Raw genomic sequence first — 19,175 nt, 5'->3', positions numbered from 1 at the left:
AGATATTTGAGCATACAGATACAATACAATGTGCATAAAAGATTAACAGAGGCAAGATTTAGGTTTGTCACAATGACAAGCACAAACTGCATTTGAGTACAAAACAGTTGTAGTGGTCAAAAATATCACATTTATCTGTACAATTTAACACTAGAGACCCCCACCGCACGGCCTTCCCTCCACTATGTCCACTGATCCAAAATGCCGGATGACCTCCATAAAGTCCACCTGTTTGGCTTAGAAATATAAGTGTTAGTGAGAAAACGTGAGGCGTCGCCGTAGAAACGGATCTCACCTGCAAAGCAGGTTTAAAAAAAGAAAAGAAAGAAAACAAATGCAGATTTGATCATAAAAGGCTACAAAGGTAATGGCATAAGGAGTTTCTGTAACCGAGGAGCACTGTTGGCAACATTTATGGTCATAATTTAACTTTGATCTGTCTGAAGTGTTCCCATCTGCCACGAAGATAATCAGGTGGTCAGCTGCGCCAAAAGTTCAGCTGTTATATATATATATAAACGATGTCACAGATCTTATTTGGAAAATACTCAAAACAGAATCCTCATTGAGGAAGCTTTCTGATCCCATTTTCCTTTGATAAGTGCCTGGTTTACAGCAACTTTTACTCAAACATAACAAATCAGTTTGTGTAGCTCGGATTTCTGTTTCCCTTTTGGAAGTTAGTGTGAATCACATGAATCATGAAGACAGAAAAGATGAACCCATCTACAGGTGATACCAGTGGAGCTTCCTGTATGTAATAATAACAATAACAGGAGCCAATCAGCACAAGCTTCATTGATCTGAAGACGCAAGGACAGTCAGGCGTCCAGAGCTGCTTACATCCGGAACACAAAACTTTGATCCCAACCGACAAACAGTTTCACTTTCTATCTGAAATGTCTCGAGAAGATTAATAGTTATTCATGGACTGGAATAGTATGAAGATGATGGTCCGTAGTATTTCCCTGCTTCTTGCATCCTTTCTCCACGGATTCCAAGTTGGACCGAGCCGGGCGGAAACAGGAGGGTGGGAAGAATGCCGGCCACAGCACTAGGACACTCCGCCCAGAGTTAGAACGTCGTAGCAGATTTCACACACTCTCACCGGTTTGTTCAAGTCAAACTTGATGATGGGCATCTCCTTTATGGAGCACTTGTGGCACAACAGGCGCCCACAGTGGCGGCTGCAGGTCAGTGCAGGAGGAGGGGGAGGAGGGTGAGGAAGGAGATCGTAGAGTTAGACACAATTTATGTAAGCTCCAGATTGACGAGGGGTAAATGAAAAGCTCACCAGTGATGTTTTCTTGTTGTAACACCAAACTTTGCAGCACATTCATAACAGTTGGACCCATCGCACCAGGGGGGCTCTTTGGACAGCATATCTGAATTATTGAGAAAATAGGTTTAAAAACTTACCCGAGGTCACACACACACACTACAGAGTCAGTCACCATGACAACGGACTGAACTAAACCCGCTCACTGGCAGGATTTCTGTAAAGAAACCAAGTTTCTACTGATTATTGAACATGTGTACGTATGAATTAGAATTATGTTTAATGAAAGTGTGAACCAGCCACAGATTTACAATTTACTGTAACAGCTTGTAAGATGTAAAGAAAACCAGGGTCTTCAATTTCTTTATTAGGCTTTTAAAACACATTTTTGACTGTGTAGAAATTTATCTGAGAAAAAATCTGAATATGATAATAGAAGTGGTCAATTCCAACTAACATCCCAACTCACACAGCCTCTCATGCTAGGTGCAAGAGGTGAGAATGCCATCCTGTGGATAAATGTGGGTACTGCGATCTATGTTTCAAAACAAAGTCTAGATGATCAGCAAAGACGAGTCATGTGCAGTAAGTTGATATTATAAATACATTTTACTGCGATCTCAAAAGCTGTTGGTAAATAAAAAAGCCGCTTGACAACATTTTAGAGCTGACAATTGGTGAGAGTTCAAGATGGCGCTCACGCGGGTGCGAGCTGCTCATCTTCACGCAATGGAACCTTGCATTTTATTGGCTTTTATGCACTTGTTGTTTCTGATGCTTTTTATGAATGGTGTGGCTTCTCTGGTAACTTATGATCGAGCTGCGCTGCTGAGGCTTCATCCTGGTGATGTAGCGGGCGCTGCGCACTGGGAACCTCACGGATGTGTTGTTTGGACTGCCCGTGTGCTCTCTCCCCCCCGGCCGTGATGTGTCGGCCTTCTGTCCGCCCCAGCTCGAGAAGGAAACATCGCAGAAGATGGGGAAAGCGAGGTAGCCGGCGCGTGAGACGTCGGGCTGGACTTCCTGGATCCCTGAAGAAGCGGCTGGTCCGATTCGGCCCAGCTTGTGACCCGGTGGCTCAGAGACGTCTGATGGATTACTCTGCGCCCTGCCTTGTGAACTTGGCCGGCTCTGAGGGTGAGCTGGCACTGCGCCACGGCCATTCGGCTTGAGGACCTCGCCAGAAAGGGGTTTGCTGGGAGAATCTGCGCTCGGTTACGGGCTCTAAGCTGGAGGAGGTGGTGCCTGTGCGCGATCCCGGTACTGCGGCCCCGCTACAGACCCGGTTTGGTCTGGTCAATGCCAGGTCTGTGCAGAACAAAACTTTTATTCTTCAGGATTTTTTTTAATTCAACATGACTTGAGTTTTCTGTGCATCTGTGAGTCATGGATCCCGTTTGGTGACTCAAGCGCCCTGCTGGAGCTGGTACCACGTGGCTGCTCCTGTTTTAATATCCCCAGATCACAGGGCAGAGGTGGTGGGCTGGTTGTTGTTTTTAAATCCAGCTTTCCTTGTAAACAGCTTACACCCACCATGTCATTTTCTTCCTTTGAACTGTGCTTATTTGAACTGTGCATCTCCCCCCGCCTGCTCGTCGTGCTGATTTATCGCCCTCCAAAGACTGACTCTAACTTCCTAAATGATTTCTGCGCTCTTGTGGCAGACTGTATCCTAAAATATGACTATGTCCTATTTCTTGGTGATTTTAACATCCATATCTGCGGTCCTGACAACGTGCTTGCTGAAGGCTTTTTGAATTTGCTAGATTCAATTTAACTCAATGGGTATCGTCCCCAACTCATGCCAGGGGTCACACCCTGGACCTGGTTCTCTCTTCTGGTCTACCCGTCACGAACCTTGTGACTTTGCCTCCTGTGTTCTCTGACCACTCTCCTATACTCTGTGATGTTACGTTGCCATGTCCTGTCCCTGTGTGTGAAGCTCCAGCTACTAGGTTCAGAGCCCTGGATGCAGAAACCGTTGCAAAGTTTGTGGACTGTATAGCCCCATTCCCATCTGTACCGGGTCGGCCCGGGCCGGGCAGCGTAGGTTGTTTACATATCTGGGTGGCCTGGTATTTTTCCGGGCCAACCAAGGCTCATTCTCAGCCCTCTTGAGGGGGTCTGCTTCAGGCCGACCAGGGCCAACACACCCACTGCTGACAGCAAATTCACACCTTCCATTAGAGCAAGCCTCTGATTGGTGGGTAGAATCAGCCCACATGGGCTTAAGGCGTGCTCAATTCATTATCATTCATTATCATGCTGATTACCCAGAAGCTGAAAGTGTCTCTGACTGCATTCCTTGCATACCTAAGCAAGGATGTGTGGAAACAACCGGGCCAGGCTGGGGCCGACTGGGCCAACCCGGTGCAGATGGGAATGGCCCTTATGTCTGTAAGGTTAGAGACCTTTAACCCAGATCCATCTAACATTGATCACTATTCACAACACTTTGATGTACTTTGTAATCAGGTCCTGGACGTGGTTGCCACTCTCAAGCTTTGCAAGTCTCGGCCTAGGAGGGAGCCTTGGCTCTCTGATGTCACACGGGCTTGCAGGCGAGCATGTAGAGCCTCTGAGAGAAAGTGGAAAAAGGATGGCCTACAGGTCTCGCGTGAGTTGTTCAGAGCATCTCTGGTTGCTTATCAGGATGCTGTGAGGGCTGCCAGAACGGCATATTTTGCAGACATCATCAAAACAAACTCCAAGAATCCCAAGATTCTCTACAAAACACTGAACTCTGTTCTGGTGTATCAGGAGCCTAGCTCCATGTCTCCTACAGCTGCTGGAAACTCTGAAGATTTTCACAGATACTTTGTTTATAAAGTATCGGGCATTAGAGCAGCTATTTCTGGTAACTCTGTTGACCCGGTTCCAGTTCCTCCATCACCACCCACCCTGAGCTCCCTCAATACTGTTTCATACTCCGAGCTGAATAAGCTTGTTGCGAGGCAGAAGCCATCTGGCTCTTCACTTGACGTTCTGCCGCCTCGCCTCTGGAAGGCTGCCTTTCCGTGCCTTGGCCCTTCACTTGGTCGGATTATCAATGGGAGCCTCAGCAAAGGTGTTGTCCCAGCTGCTTTGAAAGCAGCAGTTATTTGGCCGACCCTGAAGAAACCTGGTGCTGATGTCACTGTGATCGCAAATTACAGGCCTATCTCTACCCTGCCTTTTACATCAAAACTGCTTGAGAAAGTCGTTTATCAGCAGCTGGTCTCACATTTAGCGGACTCTGATCTGTTTGAGGTTTTCCAATCAGGGTTCAGGTCTGGCGATAGCACAGAGTCTGCTCTACTGAGGGTCTTAAATGATATCCATCTATCACTAGATCAGGGAACATCTGTGGTGCTTCTGTTGTTAGACCTGACAGCAGCTTTTAACACAGTTGACCACGCGATTCTGCTTGATGCTTGGAACGATGGGTTAGGATCAAAGGGTCTGCTCTGGATTGGTTTAGATCCTATCTCCACAACAGGACATTCTGAGTTAAACTGGGTGATGTTTTTTCTTCTTGGGAGGGGCTCTGCTGGGGGGTCCCGCAGGGGTCGATCCTTGCTTGGTCCTCTTTTGTTTGCCATTTATCTGCTTCCTCTGGGGTCAATCTTTCGTAAACATGGCCTATCATTCCATCTCTATGCTGACGATTGCCAGATTTACTCTCCATTGTGTCAGGAGAAAGAACACTCTATCCAGTCCTTTGTGTCCTGTATTAATGAGGTTAAGTCTTGGCTAATAGCCAACTATCTGCATCTGAATGAGGGAAAGACAGAGCTCTTTGTTTTTCACCCCAATAGCAGGGCTGTGGGTCATTATCAATCAATCAATCAAAGCTTTATTTATATAGCGCCTTCCGCAACCCTGTCAGGAAGCCCAAAGCGCTGATTATATTATGATGATCTTGGTCCCCTTTCTCCCTACTCAAAACCAGTTGTCACCAGTTTGGGAGTGAAAATTGACGCTGGATTTAAATTTGATGCTCACATCAACTCTGTGATCCGATCCAGTTTCTTTCACCCGAGACGCCTTGCAAAAATCAAGCCTATGCTGTCGACAGCCCACCTGGAGCGGGTACTCCATGCTTTTGTAATTTAAAAGTTAAAGTCCCAAGTTAAAGTCCCATTAGTTGTCACACACACTGATGTGTGTGCGAAATTTGTTCTCCGCATTTGACCCATCCCCTGGGGGAGCGGTGAGCTGCAGACACAGCCGCGCTCGGGAACCATTTGGTGGTTTAACCCCCCAATCCAACCCCCTTAATGCTGAGTGTCAAGCAGGGAGGCATTGGGTCCCATTTTTTCAAAGTCTTTGGTATGACCCGACCAGGAATCGAACCCTGATCTCCCAGTCTCAGGGCGGACACTCTACCACTAGGTCACTGAGCTGGTATGTTAATTTTTAGGCTTGATTACTGCAACTCTCTATATGCAGGCCTGGGTCAATCATCACTGCGTCGCCTACAGGTTGTGCAGAACAGCGCAGCCAGGTTTCTGACTGGGACCAGGAAACGGGACCACATCAGTCCGGTTCTGGCCTCCCTGCACTGGCTTCCGGTTTGTTATCGTTCACACTTTAAACTCCTCGTCTTTAGGGTTGTCACGATACTAAAATTTCAAACTCGATTCGATACTGGGGAAAAACTCGATGCTCGATTTCGATACTATTTAAAAATACCCATTTATTGAACAAGTTTATTCAAAAAACAACATTCCTCAATTTATATTGCAAAAATTAAATGTTAAGAATTAAGTGTATTAAGTGCTTAAACCTTTCAAGTATCAGCATTTTTTAAAACGTGCATACAAAAACTGGTGAAAGTTAACACTTTAATCATGAATTGTCTCACTGTATATACACTATTTACAGAGTGATGTTTTGCTGCTTAAACTCTGTTTAAGGTGCATTTTTGTCATAAGATGTAATGTCATATGTTTTGTTCTGAACTTTTGAACAACTCTGTTGGTCAATAAAGGGAGAAAATGAATTTCTCCACAGTAGGACAAAGGTACATCTACCGGTAATCTTAATAAAAACAGATTGGCGCACGGCAGTGACGTCATCAAAAGCGCCGGTTAGATTAGCCGCGGCTAGTCTGTTCACGCCTAGAAATCCCAGACCCGCTCCAAACGAACAGGGGAATCACGTTAATGATTCCTAACAAGACCTTTCGACATTGAGATGTTTTGGTGCAGATAATGTCTTATTTCGAGGCTGCACCATGGGTGCCCGTCCGCACCCGTTATATGGATATACACTGATGGCAATTCGCCGATGGATCTAAATACCCCGGGGAATCCAAGTAGCACCAAAGTTGTCAGCGTGAGTAAACAAACGTACTGCATGCTAGAAATTAAGTCCGGGTTGCAATAAACGGGAGTTTTCCTTTAAGCATATAAGCGTGAATATACAACTACGTGTCAGACTTGGTATGCTAATTCAGTTGGGCTGTGAAGCGCCTCCCAAATTCGCTGTTTATGTTTTTGTTTATTTATTTGGCAGACAAAACTTGGATCGGAGACAACTCGCGTGGGAAATTGTAATGTAGCCATGCGGCGTCTTCTTCTTCTGTTTGTCTGGGAGGCGGAGGCTGCTTTACGGCATCTGGCTGTCGTGCGTGTCGGTGTACTTGAAGAAGGCTGTGTATAATAGTCCATAATATCGATACCACAGGGATGGAATATCTCATTTAGATACCACTTTTAGCATCGATTTACATCTAGGTATCGATTTTTTTGACAACACTACTCGTCTTTCTTTACAATTTCTTCCAGGGTAGTGCTCCCCCCTATCTGGCCACGCTCCTGAACAGACATTCCCCATCACGCGCTCTGCGCTCCTCTGACCAAGGCCTGCTCGCCATCCCTCGTTCTAGGTGTCGTACTCGCGGGGACCGGGCTTTCTCAGTCCTAGCCCAGTCACTCTGGAACCAGTTGCCACCCTCAGTCAGGCTATCCCCATCTCTGCCAGTCTTTAAGAATCGCCTAAAAACCCACCTCCTCCGCTTGGCGTTCCCTGAATGTGTTTGAATTTGGCCTTTATTTATGTTGATTTAAATTCCCTGCTTTCATCGGTCTCTATCTCTTGTTTTACCCATTTGTTTCCTACTTTAATGTTTTCACCTGTTTCTCTCATGTACCGTGTTCAACGCCTTGATTGACAATTTTTTTTTCTAATTCACTGTTAGCATTTTTAGTTTAATGTTAGCCATTAGCTTTCAAAAAGACGCAGTGGCCGATTGGGGGTAACAGAAATAACTTCTGGGTCGCTTCCGCTTAGTGGCTGAAATTCTTCCCACAATGCTCCTACTTTTGTCCGGCTGGTGACAAACTACAAATGCCAGCATAGACTTGGCAACCTTGCAGGCTCACATATAACTGGCTCTAGAGCCAGGAAGTAAGGAGGCAGGAAAGATTGTAAACACTACGTACAAGTAGAATTCTTACTTATTGCACTTTTAACACACAACCATAATCTGATGGTTAACCTACCTAGAAGGCGGAAGAGCAGCTGTTTGGTTGCTACTTGATAGTTGAAGATGTTGACGCCCTGATTATTAGTGGTGCCCAGTGGAGCCCCGGCTCTCACGATGGCGCGGCACAGGTTTGCGTTTCCTTTCATATAAGCCAGGAGCAACACTGCAGCAACACAGAGACCACAGCCAGGCCTTTATCTCATCATCATCAACACACCACGAGCACCAAAACAAATAAAGGTACCAGAGTTCCCGTCGTTGTCTGGTTTGTCCAGTGGGTACTCAGGCATGCACTCCAGGAACAACTCAAAGATGGCGGCTGCGTTCTCTTTGCCATACTGGCCTAGTATGTGCATTGGTGACTGACCCCTGATGAATGAAACAAACTGACATTTAACTTTTCGGGTGTTTATATGGCACGGTACAGTTCCTTCACCTGAACAAACCTGAGATTGAAGGCTTCGGCATCAATGTTGGACTCTGTGAGAAGAGTTCTGACATTGTTAAGGCGGCCCTGCATCACAGCCAGATGCAGAGCTAAGGAGACGAGAGGAGAAAAGAGCGATAAAAGGATGAATATATGATGCTCATCTGATAAACTCATTTAGAACCAATTTCATTTCTTAAGCTGTCCCGTTTGTCCCTTATTGTCATTTTCAAACTGAATTACAAGTTAAACATGTTAAAAAATGGAAAACCACTAGCAGGAGTCAAGGAATCGGACGTTTTCTGCAATATTTTATAGGAATAAATGCTGCAGTGTCATTTACCAACATCGATAATAACCAAGCTCCATTTGGTGACATGCCCCTCAGTCATTAGATCATCATAAATCCACTCAAACAGCAGAAACAAAGTTATGGAAGGTGCTTAAAACCTTTGTTACAGAGCGAGAAAATAAAAGGACAAATACATAAATTAGAGTAAAAACTGTAAACGAGTTGAAGTCTGCACAACGTTTACCGCTTCATTACAAGACCTGAGGGTGGGAGCGAAGAGTAGCAAATCTTTAATGGTGGATTTATTATTTATTACATTTATTTTTCTTTCCAGAACAAAAGTCCTCTCAAGTCAAAGTGGTTTGGTTGTAACTCAACACTTGCCTCATTGATCATGCAGAGATGCATGAGTATGCAAAACAGCTCTCCCTCTCCTGGTGCAGCTGCTCTTTTTCCCTCTTTACTCTCCATTAGACAGAAGGCAGTTTTATTAAAGAAACGCTCTAAACAGATCATTTTTAGTCTACAGAACTGATCTTTAGATTTGTGGGAGTTGTGATAAAACAGAAGATTTAAACCAGTGACTGTTTTTCCAGTGTGCAGCAGCAAGAGCTAAGGGCTAACAGGCTAACTGATGATGAAAGAAGCTTCTAACTTTACTTCAGTTCCTTCAGAAAACAAACATTTTAGTGACGTACCATTATTTCCATTCTCATCCTCAGCAGCAAAATCGATCCCATTCTCCAACAACACAGAACAAATGGTGGCCAGATCCTGCTGGGCAGCCAGATGCAGCGCCGTCTGCCTGTGTTTGGTTACCTCGTTCACCTTGGCTCCGGCGAGCAGCTGGATTAGGAAAATGCAGAAATAAAAAACCTAAATGACGAAGCATCCCATGAGACAATCCTCTGGAAACATCCGGGGTTCCTACCAGGTTGCGGACGATGATTTCAGAGCCGGCCTGCACGGCCAGGTGGAGGGGGCTGAGTTTGGCTGAATCCTGAACCCTGGAGTTGACATTAGCCTGGACACTGATGAGGAACAAAACGCTTTCGATGTCTGAGTTTTGAACAGCCACGTGGAGGAAATTCCGTCCTTTGTTGTCCACCTGAAGAGAAACAAAAGTTTGAGGCTATTGCCGTCACCTCTCTAGCCTCTGGTCGATGCTGTAAAGCCTGTGCATCGTTTCTGTGTCACCTGTTCTGCAGCACCTGGCTCCCTCTTGAGGATAGCTTCTGCAGCTTTATTGTTTTTGTGCGTCATGGCACAGGCAAACGGTGTCATTCCTTGGCGATCGCGGATGTTGAGCCGAATGTCCGGATGTGAAATGAGGAGCTGTATGATTACGTTGTGCTGGTTGCTAATGGCAGCATGGATAGGAGCTCTGCCCTCTGCATCCTGACAACAAAACAAAACAAAAAAAGAAGTGAAACTGTAGAAAAACACAGCAGGGCTTTTGCTCATCCACAGGATGATTCACTACAGAAAACACCAACCTGGGCATTAACGTTGGCTGCAAACTCTAGAAGGCACTGCACCACCTCCTCCAGCCCCCAGCTGCTCGCCAGGTGGAGGGGGGTCTGACCATCTCGGGCTTCTTCATCTCCTTCCCCATTAGGACCCGGCCGTCTGGTGCTGTTCACCTCACAACCGCTGCACACACGATACCAGCTTGTTATTAGAAGCTCTAAGATGAGGATAGACCAGCTGACATCAAACAAACAGACTTTAGTTTGTCTAAAACCATAATACTACACATTTAGCGACTCACATGGATTTAAACAACCAGCAACAGGTTTGTTTTTATACAAACAAGCTCAGACCTGCGAATGAGGAAGCAAGCAGAAACCTCGTTATTCTCATCAATAGCTCGATGCAGGAGGGTCTGTATGCAGCCAGACGGCCCCGCGCTCCAACAGGTGGCATCGCATCCATGTCGGACCTGGTGGGAACAGAACAGAACGCAGTCAAAACAAACTTTACTGGCTTCAAATCTAAAGAAGCAAAAACATATTAAATTAGGTCTCAGAGAGGGAAAAAAAAAAACCACCGAAGGACAAATGCATGTAAAAAGTTCCCAAGTAAAACTTATTTCTCTCACCAGTGTGGATGCAATATCTTCCAGGCCGCTCTCGAGGGCCAGCCACAATGGAGGGTCTCCTTTGTCGTCCATCACAGACATATCAGCCCCTCTTGTGCAAATGGCGTCCACAACCAGAGGCAACTGGTTACTGATGGCCAACTGTAGTGGAGTTTGTCCCTCCTGGGTTCTGATACCATGAAAAAAAAAAAACACATCTAAGCTTCTGAGGTCTATTGAAGATGGCCAAACTACAAACAGCTCTGTGAGAAGCCGACAGGAACAAACATCTACCTGATTATTAGAATCTTCTGACATATTTAAGATCTTTCCCTGTTTGGATTTGGATCAAACATCAGGAAGGGAAGATGGGTGATTGAGTTCTTACCTGACATTGATGTCCGCCTGATGTTCCAGAAGGAAAAGGGCACTCTTGCTATCCTGTCTCTGGATGGCCATGTGAAGAAGGGTTTGTCCGTTGGACATGGTGTCGTTGATGGAAGCCCCGGAGCCTAGCAGCTGAGCTGCTATGGTGTGCATTCCTGCCAGGGACAGATTAGCCTTCATGATAAAAGACAAAAAAAAACACATCTACTCATGATGGTACTGAAGTGTACCTGTCCACAGCGCCAAGCCCAGGACCGTCTGGTCCACGGAGTCTTTCAGACTGAAGTCTGGGATGATCTGCAGGTTGTTGGTGGCGTGAAGTGCGTTGGCTGAAAGAAAAAAGTGGCTCATTTTCAGAATCTTCTGGTACATTTAGAATGAAACGCGTCATTACAAATGACTCAGCACAGACGTGAAGTTTTCTAAAGCCGCCAAAACATTAGCCGACCTTTTTGCTCCAGGATGACAGAGACGACATCTGGGTGGTTGTGAGCGATGGCCATGTGTAGGGGAGTCTGCAGAGCCACACCGTGGGAGTTTTCAGGCCCGGCCTTCTGGGTCTGCAGGTTGGGATTGGCCCCTTGCTGGAGCAGCTCGGCTGTCAGGCAGGCGAGGCCACATCGACAGGCCGTGTGAAGCGGACTCTCACCCTGCAGGGCCGCAGAACTTTCTTAAAGCAACAGTTCAGACTTTTTCTTAAGCTGCAGCTCTTTTGAGGTTCGTACATACCCATTTGTTCACATGGTTGACCTTTGCCCTGTGAGTTGCTAAGAAAAGAGCAGCTGCCTCGTTGCCAGCCAGAGCTGCTCTTTGCATGAGGCAGTTTCCTGTCATGGTGAAAGGAGATGAAGATGTAAATGTGTTTAGGGTGAGGGGCAAGTGCGGGGGGGGGGGTCAAGTCAACAGCACCTGTGGCATGGTCAGGGGAGTCCGGATTACTTCCCCTCTTAATAAGCTGTGCAGCTAAGCCGTTCTCATCAAACGAGGTGCCGTTCACCACCGGTGTGTCGTCTTCGAACGGGTTTACCGAGGCGTCCGACGACATGGTGATGTGCTGCAGAGCCAGCCACAGAGCGGTGCTGCCCTCGTGGTCTTTCAGTTCCAGATCAATCCTGCCAGGATGGATGGGTAAAGCTATGACTCAGCAGAACAGCATTAATGAGTCAAACTAAGTGATTTGTTTTAGAAGACAACCAGAACTCACTGTTTGCATTGCAGAAGCTGGTTAAACACCGCCTCGTTCCCCGACGCCACGGCTTCATGCAGCGGGGTTCTAAAAGTAACAGAAGACACAACTGAAGCACCCTCACGTGCTGCACAGTCGTCAACCCCAGGTCATGTGACTTACCTGCCCCTGCTGTTCTGCATGTTAGGGTTGGCTCCAGCTTTGAGCAGCGCCTCGGCGATTCGCGCCATGCTGCTCATCACCTCTACAGAGTGTTTTTTGGGGCTGAAGGAGCAGACCAGGTGAAGCGGGGTTTCCACCACCCCCACAGTGGCGGCATTCACCTGAGCGGAATGGCGGATGAGGAAGATGGAGGCAAATTCATCACCTGGGGGAGATAACAGAGACTGCGTAATTTCCCTGCTAAATTTCATCATCTTGATACAGAATCAGGTGTCCTCACCTCTTTGGATGGCCTTGTGTAGGAGGCTCCAGCCGCTCTGGTCCACCATGTCTACATCAGCCTTGTTGTTGACCAGAGTGGTGGCGATGCCCTCCAGTTTGCGGCAGAGAGCCAGGTCCAGTGCGAGATCACCGTTGTTGTCCAGTTCGTTTAGCTTGCCTGGTAGCTAGAAAGGCAACACACACAGGATGTAAATCTTTGTAAATGACAAACCTTTTTTCTACAGTTCTGTTCCAAGCAGCAGAGGGACGGGAAAGAACCTGCCTGAGAATCCATTTCAATGAGGTACAAGAAGACCACATCTTCACGCTCGACTTTGATGGCTTTGTGGAGAGGAAACTCCGTTTTAGATTTTATCATCTTGTACAGAAGCTGGGCACTCATGGTACTAAAATCTTCTTTCCGTAGATCATCCTAATGAAAGGCGGATATTAGAGAGCAAGACTGATGTCAGAGACAAACGTGTGGAGAGAAATTAAAATTGAAAATAAAACATGAGGGGAATAAAAGCACATATTTGGCAAAAATATCAGATTCTATAACTCTGAGGATCAAATTCTGTATGAAGGTGTGGATCTACAGCGGTCTCTAGTAGAAATGAATGCCTTGTAAGTCGTACTCGGAAACGCATGAATCAGCATGGAGGAGTCAGCTGGAGCAGAAAGTGGACGAAAATGGCAGATTTGGAGACTCGTTTCCTGATATTTGGACATCTCACCTCTGATTGGATAACAGCAACATAACTCTACCACTGACTGTTTGCTCTGCAACGTTGATGTTTTATCTCCATGAATAACTCAAGCCTGGAAGAGTTCTGTTGAGCGGTAGGGTTGCTAATGCTAACGGTTAGCTTCTACTAGTCGAGACGTTCTCTGCCGTTCCCTGGATGCTAAACCAACAACAACCTTCCCCGGTGCGAGTCAAGATGGGTGAGTCCATGGATGTGACATAGGTCTGTCAGGATTTTCTAATCCTAGAGTTTCACCGTTTATTTTTTTATCAGAAGCTAATGCAGGAAATAGGTGCAGGAGACCATTTTCATGTTCAGCCTGCATGAAAAACTCAGAGTGACTGATTGTAATCAGAAGTAATAATTAAATAATGCTTTTTCAGTGTTCCACACCTTTAAAGGAGATTTGGGTTTCCCTTAGGCATTCTTAAAGAGCAAGTCAACCCCTACCAGAGTATTACTCCACTCCCACTTCCTGTTTGAAAAATGCAACAAATGCTGTTGCCTAGCAGACCGAGAGGGCGGAGCCGCTAACAAATACAAACACACTGGGCTTGTTCGAGATGAGCCAGTTCTGCGCAGATTCGATCACCGGTGATCGGCGCACAGTGCATGCCGGTTAGAGTCCGACTTGAAGCCGGCTTGCTCCGACATCATGCATACGTAGCAGGGTTTCCCCCAGCGCTTCATAAGCCTGGCGGGCCGCCAGGCTTTGCTTGCCCACCCGCCAGACTAAGCGTCATGCCCCGCCTCGCCCCCCTCCCCGACCCTACCGCGTCCGATGACAAACTGTGCAGCGAAACTAGAGCCCTCCATCAGCTGATACTGGTGAGAAACAGCAAAGGAACGAGTGCAACCCCCACCCCCATCCCCGCTTTCACAGAGGAGCGCTGAAATGTGATTTGTGTTCTTTTGTCACGCTTCCTGCACACTAAACCTACAGCTGATAACCTTTACTTATTATTACAGTCATATCTTCATATACAATATATGATATCCACAAGCAGGTGAGGATGTTTCGGTTGCTAACAGGCACCAGAATTAAAATAAATAAACAAGTATGAACGCTAACGCGATATCTTCATCCATCGTCACTCGCGAGCTACACATGTAGGGAAATCTGTCCGAATTAAACGCCAGCTTTCAGCCACTCCCCCTGCTGCGTCCGTCTGCTCTGCCACAGGCTCACAACGACATTGTGACATCATATGGTACCAGCTAACCTCTTAGATACCTCTTAGCCAATAGCGATGGCAGATTTTAATTCAAATGTAGTGCAGAGTTTTTACCTGACAACGGCACAACAGTAACAGTTTTAGGCAGAAAATTAAAATTTTAACTAAAATGCACTAAAGTGCTAAACTATCGACTACACATGTGTAACGTGATGAAGGAGATGTTCCACCGAAGGTCATTTACCCTCTCTCTCTCCTCAGGAAGAACTAATCTGCATGAGACTGCCTCAAGGTCATGCATTTGCTTCTGAACTGTTTCTTCCTTTCCAGCTCAAGAGAAGAATGAAGACAAAGGACTCTTATTTAATAAATCAGAAGAACTCTATTTTTAATAAGCTAATCAAACAAAGCGTTAGTCCAGTAATAAAATGTGAACCAATCTGTGAAATGACAATGTTATGATCTAGCTTTACTAGACATTCTCATCCATGTAATGCTTAAAGTCACATGACACATTTCCTTTTTCTGATCCAATCAGAACCTTCCAGATCTGATGCGAGGCGTGGTTTTGTTGGTGCTTGGTAAATCTGTCCTTTTCTGATTCGACAGTAAATCAAAACATCCAAATTATAAAACTATGCCCACGTCATCTTAACTGGAGTTCAAAGCGTTCTAGAGAAGTTATCGGAGTGGCCAATCCGTAACTTTCCTCTTCAGCCGAAAGAACCTAACGACAAGCTGGATTAAATCTGTTGCATGTTCCACCTGCTGCAACGGTTCCTTTCAGAATAAAAGCTGAACCGTCACGACCCCTTTTTGGGTCTCGCTAGATGCCAATAAAACTGTCGTGACCCGGAAGTATCTCAAGACTGGTCTGGTCGGCAGCCGCTGCTTTTCCTACCGGCTTCGGTTCCAGAGAAGGTCAAGCTGGACCTCGACATTCCTGATCTAGCGGCGACTTCCGCAAAGGGTACGTAGGCCGGCAGAATGGCATCTCAAGGTGTTATAAATCTCCAAACCAAAGCTTAGTGCAAAACATCATCTCCACTCCCATCAGAACTAATCGTTTCTCCGGATTTGCTGGTTCTGAACATATTTCACGCTACGCCATCCTCAGTCTTACTTCACCTTAGTTACATCATACATTTAGTGTTTAAAGTTAGTCTAGTTTTAATTTGTTTAGTAATAAATCTTTAAACTTTTAAAACCTGACTCTCTTTTTGAGTTAATACGAAGTTGTTACATAATCCCTGCAATAAAAGTTCCAATCTTCTGGTTTAAATTATCCACAGATCCTTAAGATTGATTTCATATTTCCTATGGAATCTCACATCTTATGGTTCATTAAATAATATGTAAATTTAATCGTTACACATGTCTGCAGCACGATTAGACACACATTTATATAGTTTATCAGAAAATAAAATGTTGATTTGGGGTGACTTGCTCTTTAATGTGTGTAATGTATGAAAGTGAGCTCATCGTGGCTTTCAGCTGTCATCAATAAACTTTATTCAGTCTACTCTAGACAGGATTTGAGACGGCTGAAAAAACAAAACTGCAAAGTTTCTACAACTAATAGCAGAAACTAAACTGTTCGGTCTCTCTTTCCCTTTCTTCACACTTTTAAATCACAATTTTTTTACTTCTCTCAATTTTATAATAATTTTTCATCTTTTTATTTTTAATTCTTGTGAAGCACCTTGTGATTTTTAACTCGAGAGGCACGCTATAAAAGATTGTGTCTTCATCTTAAGGTAAGGTGTTGTGTCCTCCTCACCCAGTGGCTGGCTATGATCTCCCCACAGTAATTCATCAGGGTGGTGGCGTTCAGCTCCTCGGCTGTTTGGTAGAAACAAATGCAGTTCCTAACATTCACCGATGACATCACTCCCTTTTCACACCTGTTTCAGCACAAGAAGCGAGGCATTTGCAGGGATTCAAGCCACACTGGATGAGTGCTCAATTAATGAGGGTGGCCGTGACTTTTTCTGACCTCTCTCTGAGCAGCTGAAGCTGGAAGCGGTTGGCCAGCTTCATCAAGTCAATAAGAAAGGCGTCATCTTCGCTGAGCTCCAAGTCATCCGTGTACGCCCAGCGCAGCATGGCCATGGCAACCTCAGGTTTGCAATCTGACAACCAATAAATGATAGATAATTACAAGCCTGATGGTAACGTGTAATTATCAGGGTATCTGCAGGTTTAAGTGAGCCGAATTTAAGACTTTTTAAGACCTTTTTAAGGCCACTTTGACCAAATTTAAACTATTTTTTTAAATTAAATTTAAGCTATAATTTCCAGCTATCGCCTGGAACCGGTGCCAACCACACCGCAAACGTGGGATTACCCACCCAATTACCATTAAACTTGCACTTCCCCATGGCACAAGCTACCACTAGCTTAACCAGCTAATGTGCTCATCTAAAAATAGCCCTCTTTCACAACCAACTGAATGTGTACGGTTCCGCTTACGCCAACATCATACAAAAAAATGCTGAAGACTAACTAGAAATTCTTGTTCATTGGGTCTTTGGTAATTTAAGACCTTTGGAAACTGTATTTAAGGATTATTTGTCATTTTTAAGGATTTTTAATGCCCTAAATTTAGAAAAGCAAATTTAAAACTTTTTAAGACTTTTTAAGGACCCGCGGATACCCTGAATTATTGTAACCAGATACGAATGAGAACAAGGGAAAATCATCCTAAAGCAAATCGGACTCAGATTTAGAACCTTGACAGACCCCAAAATAAATATTCTGACATTTATTAACCAAGAGGAGCGTTGGCGAGGGAGGACCAACAGAACAATCATGGCTGAACTTAAGTAGCTGTTTAGCAGCATTTTAAAGCTGCAACAAATGCATGTTTTATTTACACGTCTACAAAAGTCTGACAAAATTTCAAATACAGAATAAACCTAAAAGGAGGCAAATACTTTTTACAACATGATCCTTAAAAACAAAAAAAAAAAAAAACAAGTTACTCACCTGTTAGGTCCAGTTCAGAGGTTGAGACCATGTTTGCTAGACTCCAGACATCACTACGTGCAGCCAGCACAAACTTATGGGCACAATACTGCACCCCTGCAACTTTCACTTTCAGATCACTGGAAAAACAACATTTATTTGCTATTTATGTTATTTATAGATAAAAACACACCAATCGCTCACCTCCTTTAAGCTCTTCTATCAACGGCAGATTGTAAAAGCTATCACCAACTACTTCAACCATGACCTCACCTGTAGTGCTCTTGCTGGTATAAGTTGGCCACAAAGTCCAGCAGACGGCTAATGAAGCTTTCAGGAGCTGCAGAGCTGGAACAGCCCTGGGTGGACGTCTGAGCAGCGAGCACGGCACAGCGCCTCTCAGTCTCGACCAGCTTCTGCTGCATCTTCACATACTCCTGCCTCAGCAGAGCCAGGTGCTTCTGCAGCTTGGCCACCTCCTCTGTCCCCATCCAAGGTAAACGAACCAAACACAAAACAAGAGACAGAAAGTAGGTTAGAATACCTGGCTTCTCGTGACTCGAAGGTCCCAATAAGTACATAGTCTGATGAAGAGTGGGCCAAACATACAGTTATGAAACGTTTTAAATATGCGGCTTTGGTAACTTTAACCAGTTGACTTCACAAATATGATACAGGTGACAGCTGTGACATTATGAGAAAGAAATTAGAATAAATTGAAAAGACAGGATTTGTAAACTGGACAAAATCTGAAGTTTTCAAGAATCCAAATGCAAACGGTAAAATCTGACTCACTCTGGTGAGCATATTATTTCTCTGCTGTTACAAAACTCATTTCCTTCTTGAACAAGAGTCTGCAGATCCTCCCCGAGGCCCACTTCCTTCCTTTAAGCCAGTAAAAGTTTTAGTGAGGCAAGAGTGCTGAGGTAGCATGTTAGTGTGCTCCATCATAAACCGTCACTGGCAGAGCTTCTGGTCATGAGGAAAAGAAAAGGGTGCTTCTGAAAACCACCTGACTAACAGCTCTTTCAGCAGCAGTGTTCTTCTAAAGGAAGAAATGTAAAATATACTAAAAATAAGGGGGGGAAAGGAAAAGAAATAACAATGCAATCTACAATCAAATCTGAACCAAACCGCCTAAATTCACTTTTTAACACAAGTTTGGTCTTTACCATGTATTATTTAGTCATAGATGGTGCATCATTTAAAAAGCGGTGTGCAGATTTAACATCACAGACTGGATCTCCAGACTTAAGACGCTGCCCACAAACATGACACTCCAGCCAAAAGGTGCATTTGATGCCAGATGATTATAACCTCTAACAAATATCTAAACAGGTTTATTTTTTTTACAGCGTTCCAAAATAAACCCGTTAACGCCACCTGAATCCATCCATCATTACTGATGCCAGGCATGACGTTGGCTTTTAGCTACTAACAGCAACATTACATGTCCATTTCACACAAAAGCGTGAGGTTTCTACCGAGTATCAGGGCACCAGGCTCACTGGTGATATGTCATATATTTTTTAAACTAAGTGACATTTTCAGCCCAGTTCTACCAACTCTTATCAGCTGAATTCGACTGGCAACATCAACGAGAGCTAACGAACGGAAGCTTGTGACAAGAATAATATCGCGATGCTTCGTAATATTAACCCCCCAGTGGCTACACACACATCACTGAACTGATAAGGCGTTGGCTGCTCGCAGTCAACATTCGAAGAAATCCCGCAGA

General features: G+C 45.0%; 1 protein-coding gene across 1 annotated transcript; it reads right to left on the bottom strand.

Annotated features, from left to right (window-relative positions):
• Positions 1-464: 464 nt before the first annotated feature.
• On the bottom strand, positions 465-17,943 carry ankfy1 (ankyrin repeat and FYVE domain containing 1). The gene is made up of 24 exons (XM_015961757.3): positions 17,711-17,943; positions 17,459-17,577; positions 16,467-16,602; positions 16,251-16,374; positions 12,830-12,979; positions 12,566-12,731; positions 12,286-12,490; positions 12,142-12,210; positions 11,847-12,049; positions 11,667-11,764; positions 11,386-11,587; positions 11,168-11,266; positions 10,939-11,092; positions 10,572-10,740; positions 10,294-10,412; positions 9,967-10,123; positions 9,668-9,868; positions 9,402-9,578; positions 9,169-9,316; positions 8,198-8,288; positions 7,996-8,120; positions 7,768-7,914; positions 1,295-1,385; positions 465-1,187 (listed from the first exon to the last, which is right to left on the bottom strand). The coding sequence occupies exons 1-24, from the start codon at positions 17,926-17,928 to the stop codon at positions 1,055-1,057; spliced, it is 3,501 nt and encodes a 1,166-aa protein (XP_015817243.3). The 5' UTR covers positions 17,929-17,943; the 3' UTR covers positions 465-1,054.
• Positions 17,944-19,175: the final 1,232 nt, after the last annotated feature.

Source organism: Nothobranchius furzeri, chromosome 10, assembly GCF_043380555.1.
Source record: "Nothobranchius furzeri strain GRZ-AD chromosome 10, NfurGRZ-RIMD1, whole genome shotgun sequence".
In the NCBI taxonomy this organism is placed as follows: Eukaryota; Metazoa; Chordata; class Actinopteri; order Cyprinodontiformes; family Nothobranchiidae; genus Nothobranchius; species Nothobranchius furzeri.
This window is presented reverse-complemented; position numbering and strand designations above follow the sequence as displayed.

Bases quoted from the DNA above. Each gene is read 5' to 3' on its own strand.
- ankfy1 (XM_015961757.3), bottom strand. From the start codon at position 17,928: ATGGGGACAGAGGAGGTGGCCAAGCTGCAGAAGCACCTGGCTCTGCTG. The intron at 10,413-10,571 runs GTGAGAGAAATA...TGTTCCCACCAG, and splicing joins AAGATATTGCATCCACACTG to GTCCGACATGGATGCGATGC. The intron at 7,915-7,995 runs GTACCTTTATTT...GTGTTGCTGCAG, and splicing joins AGACAACGACGGGAACTCTG to TGTTGCTCCTGGCTTATATG.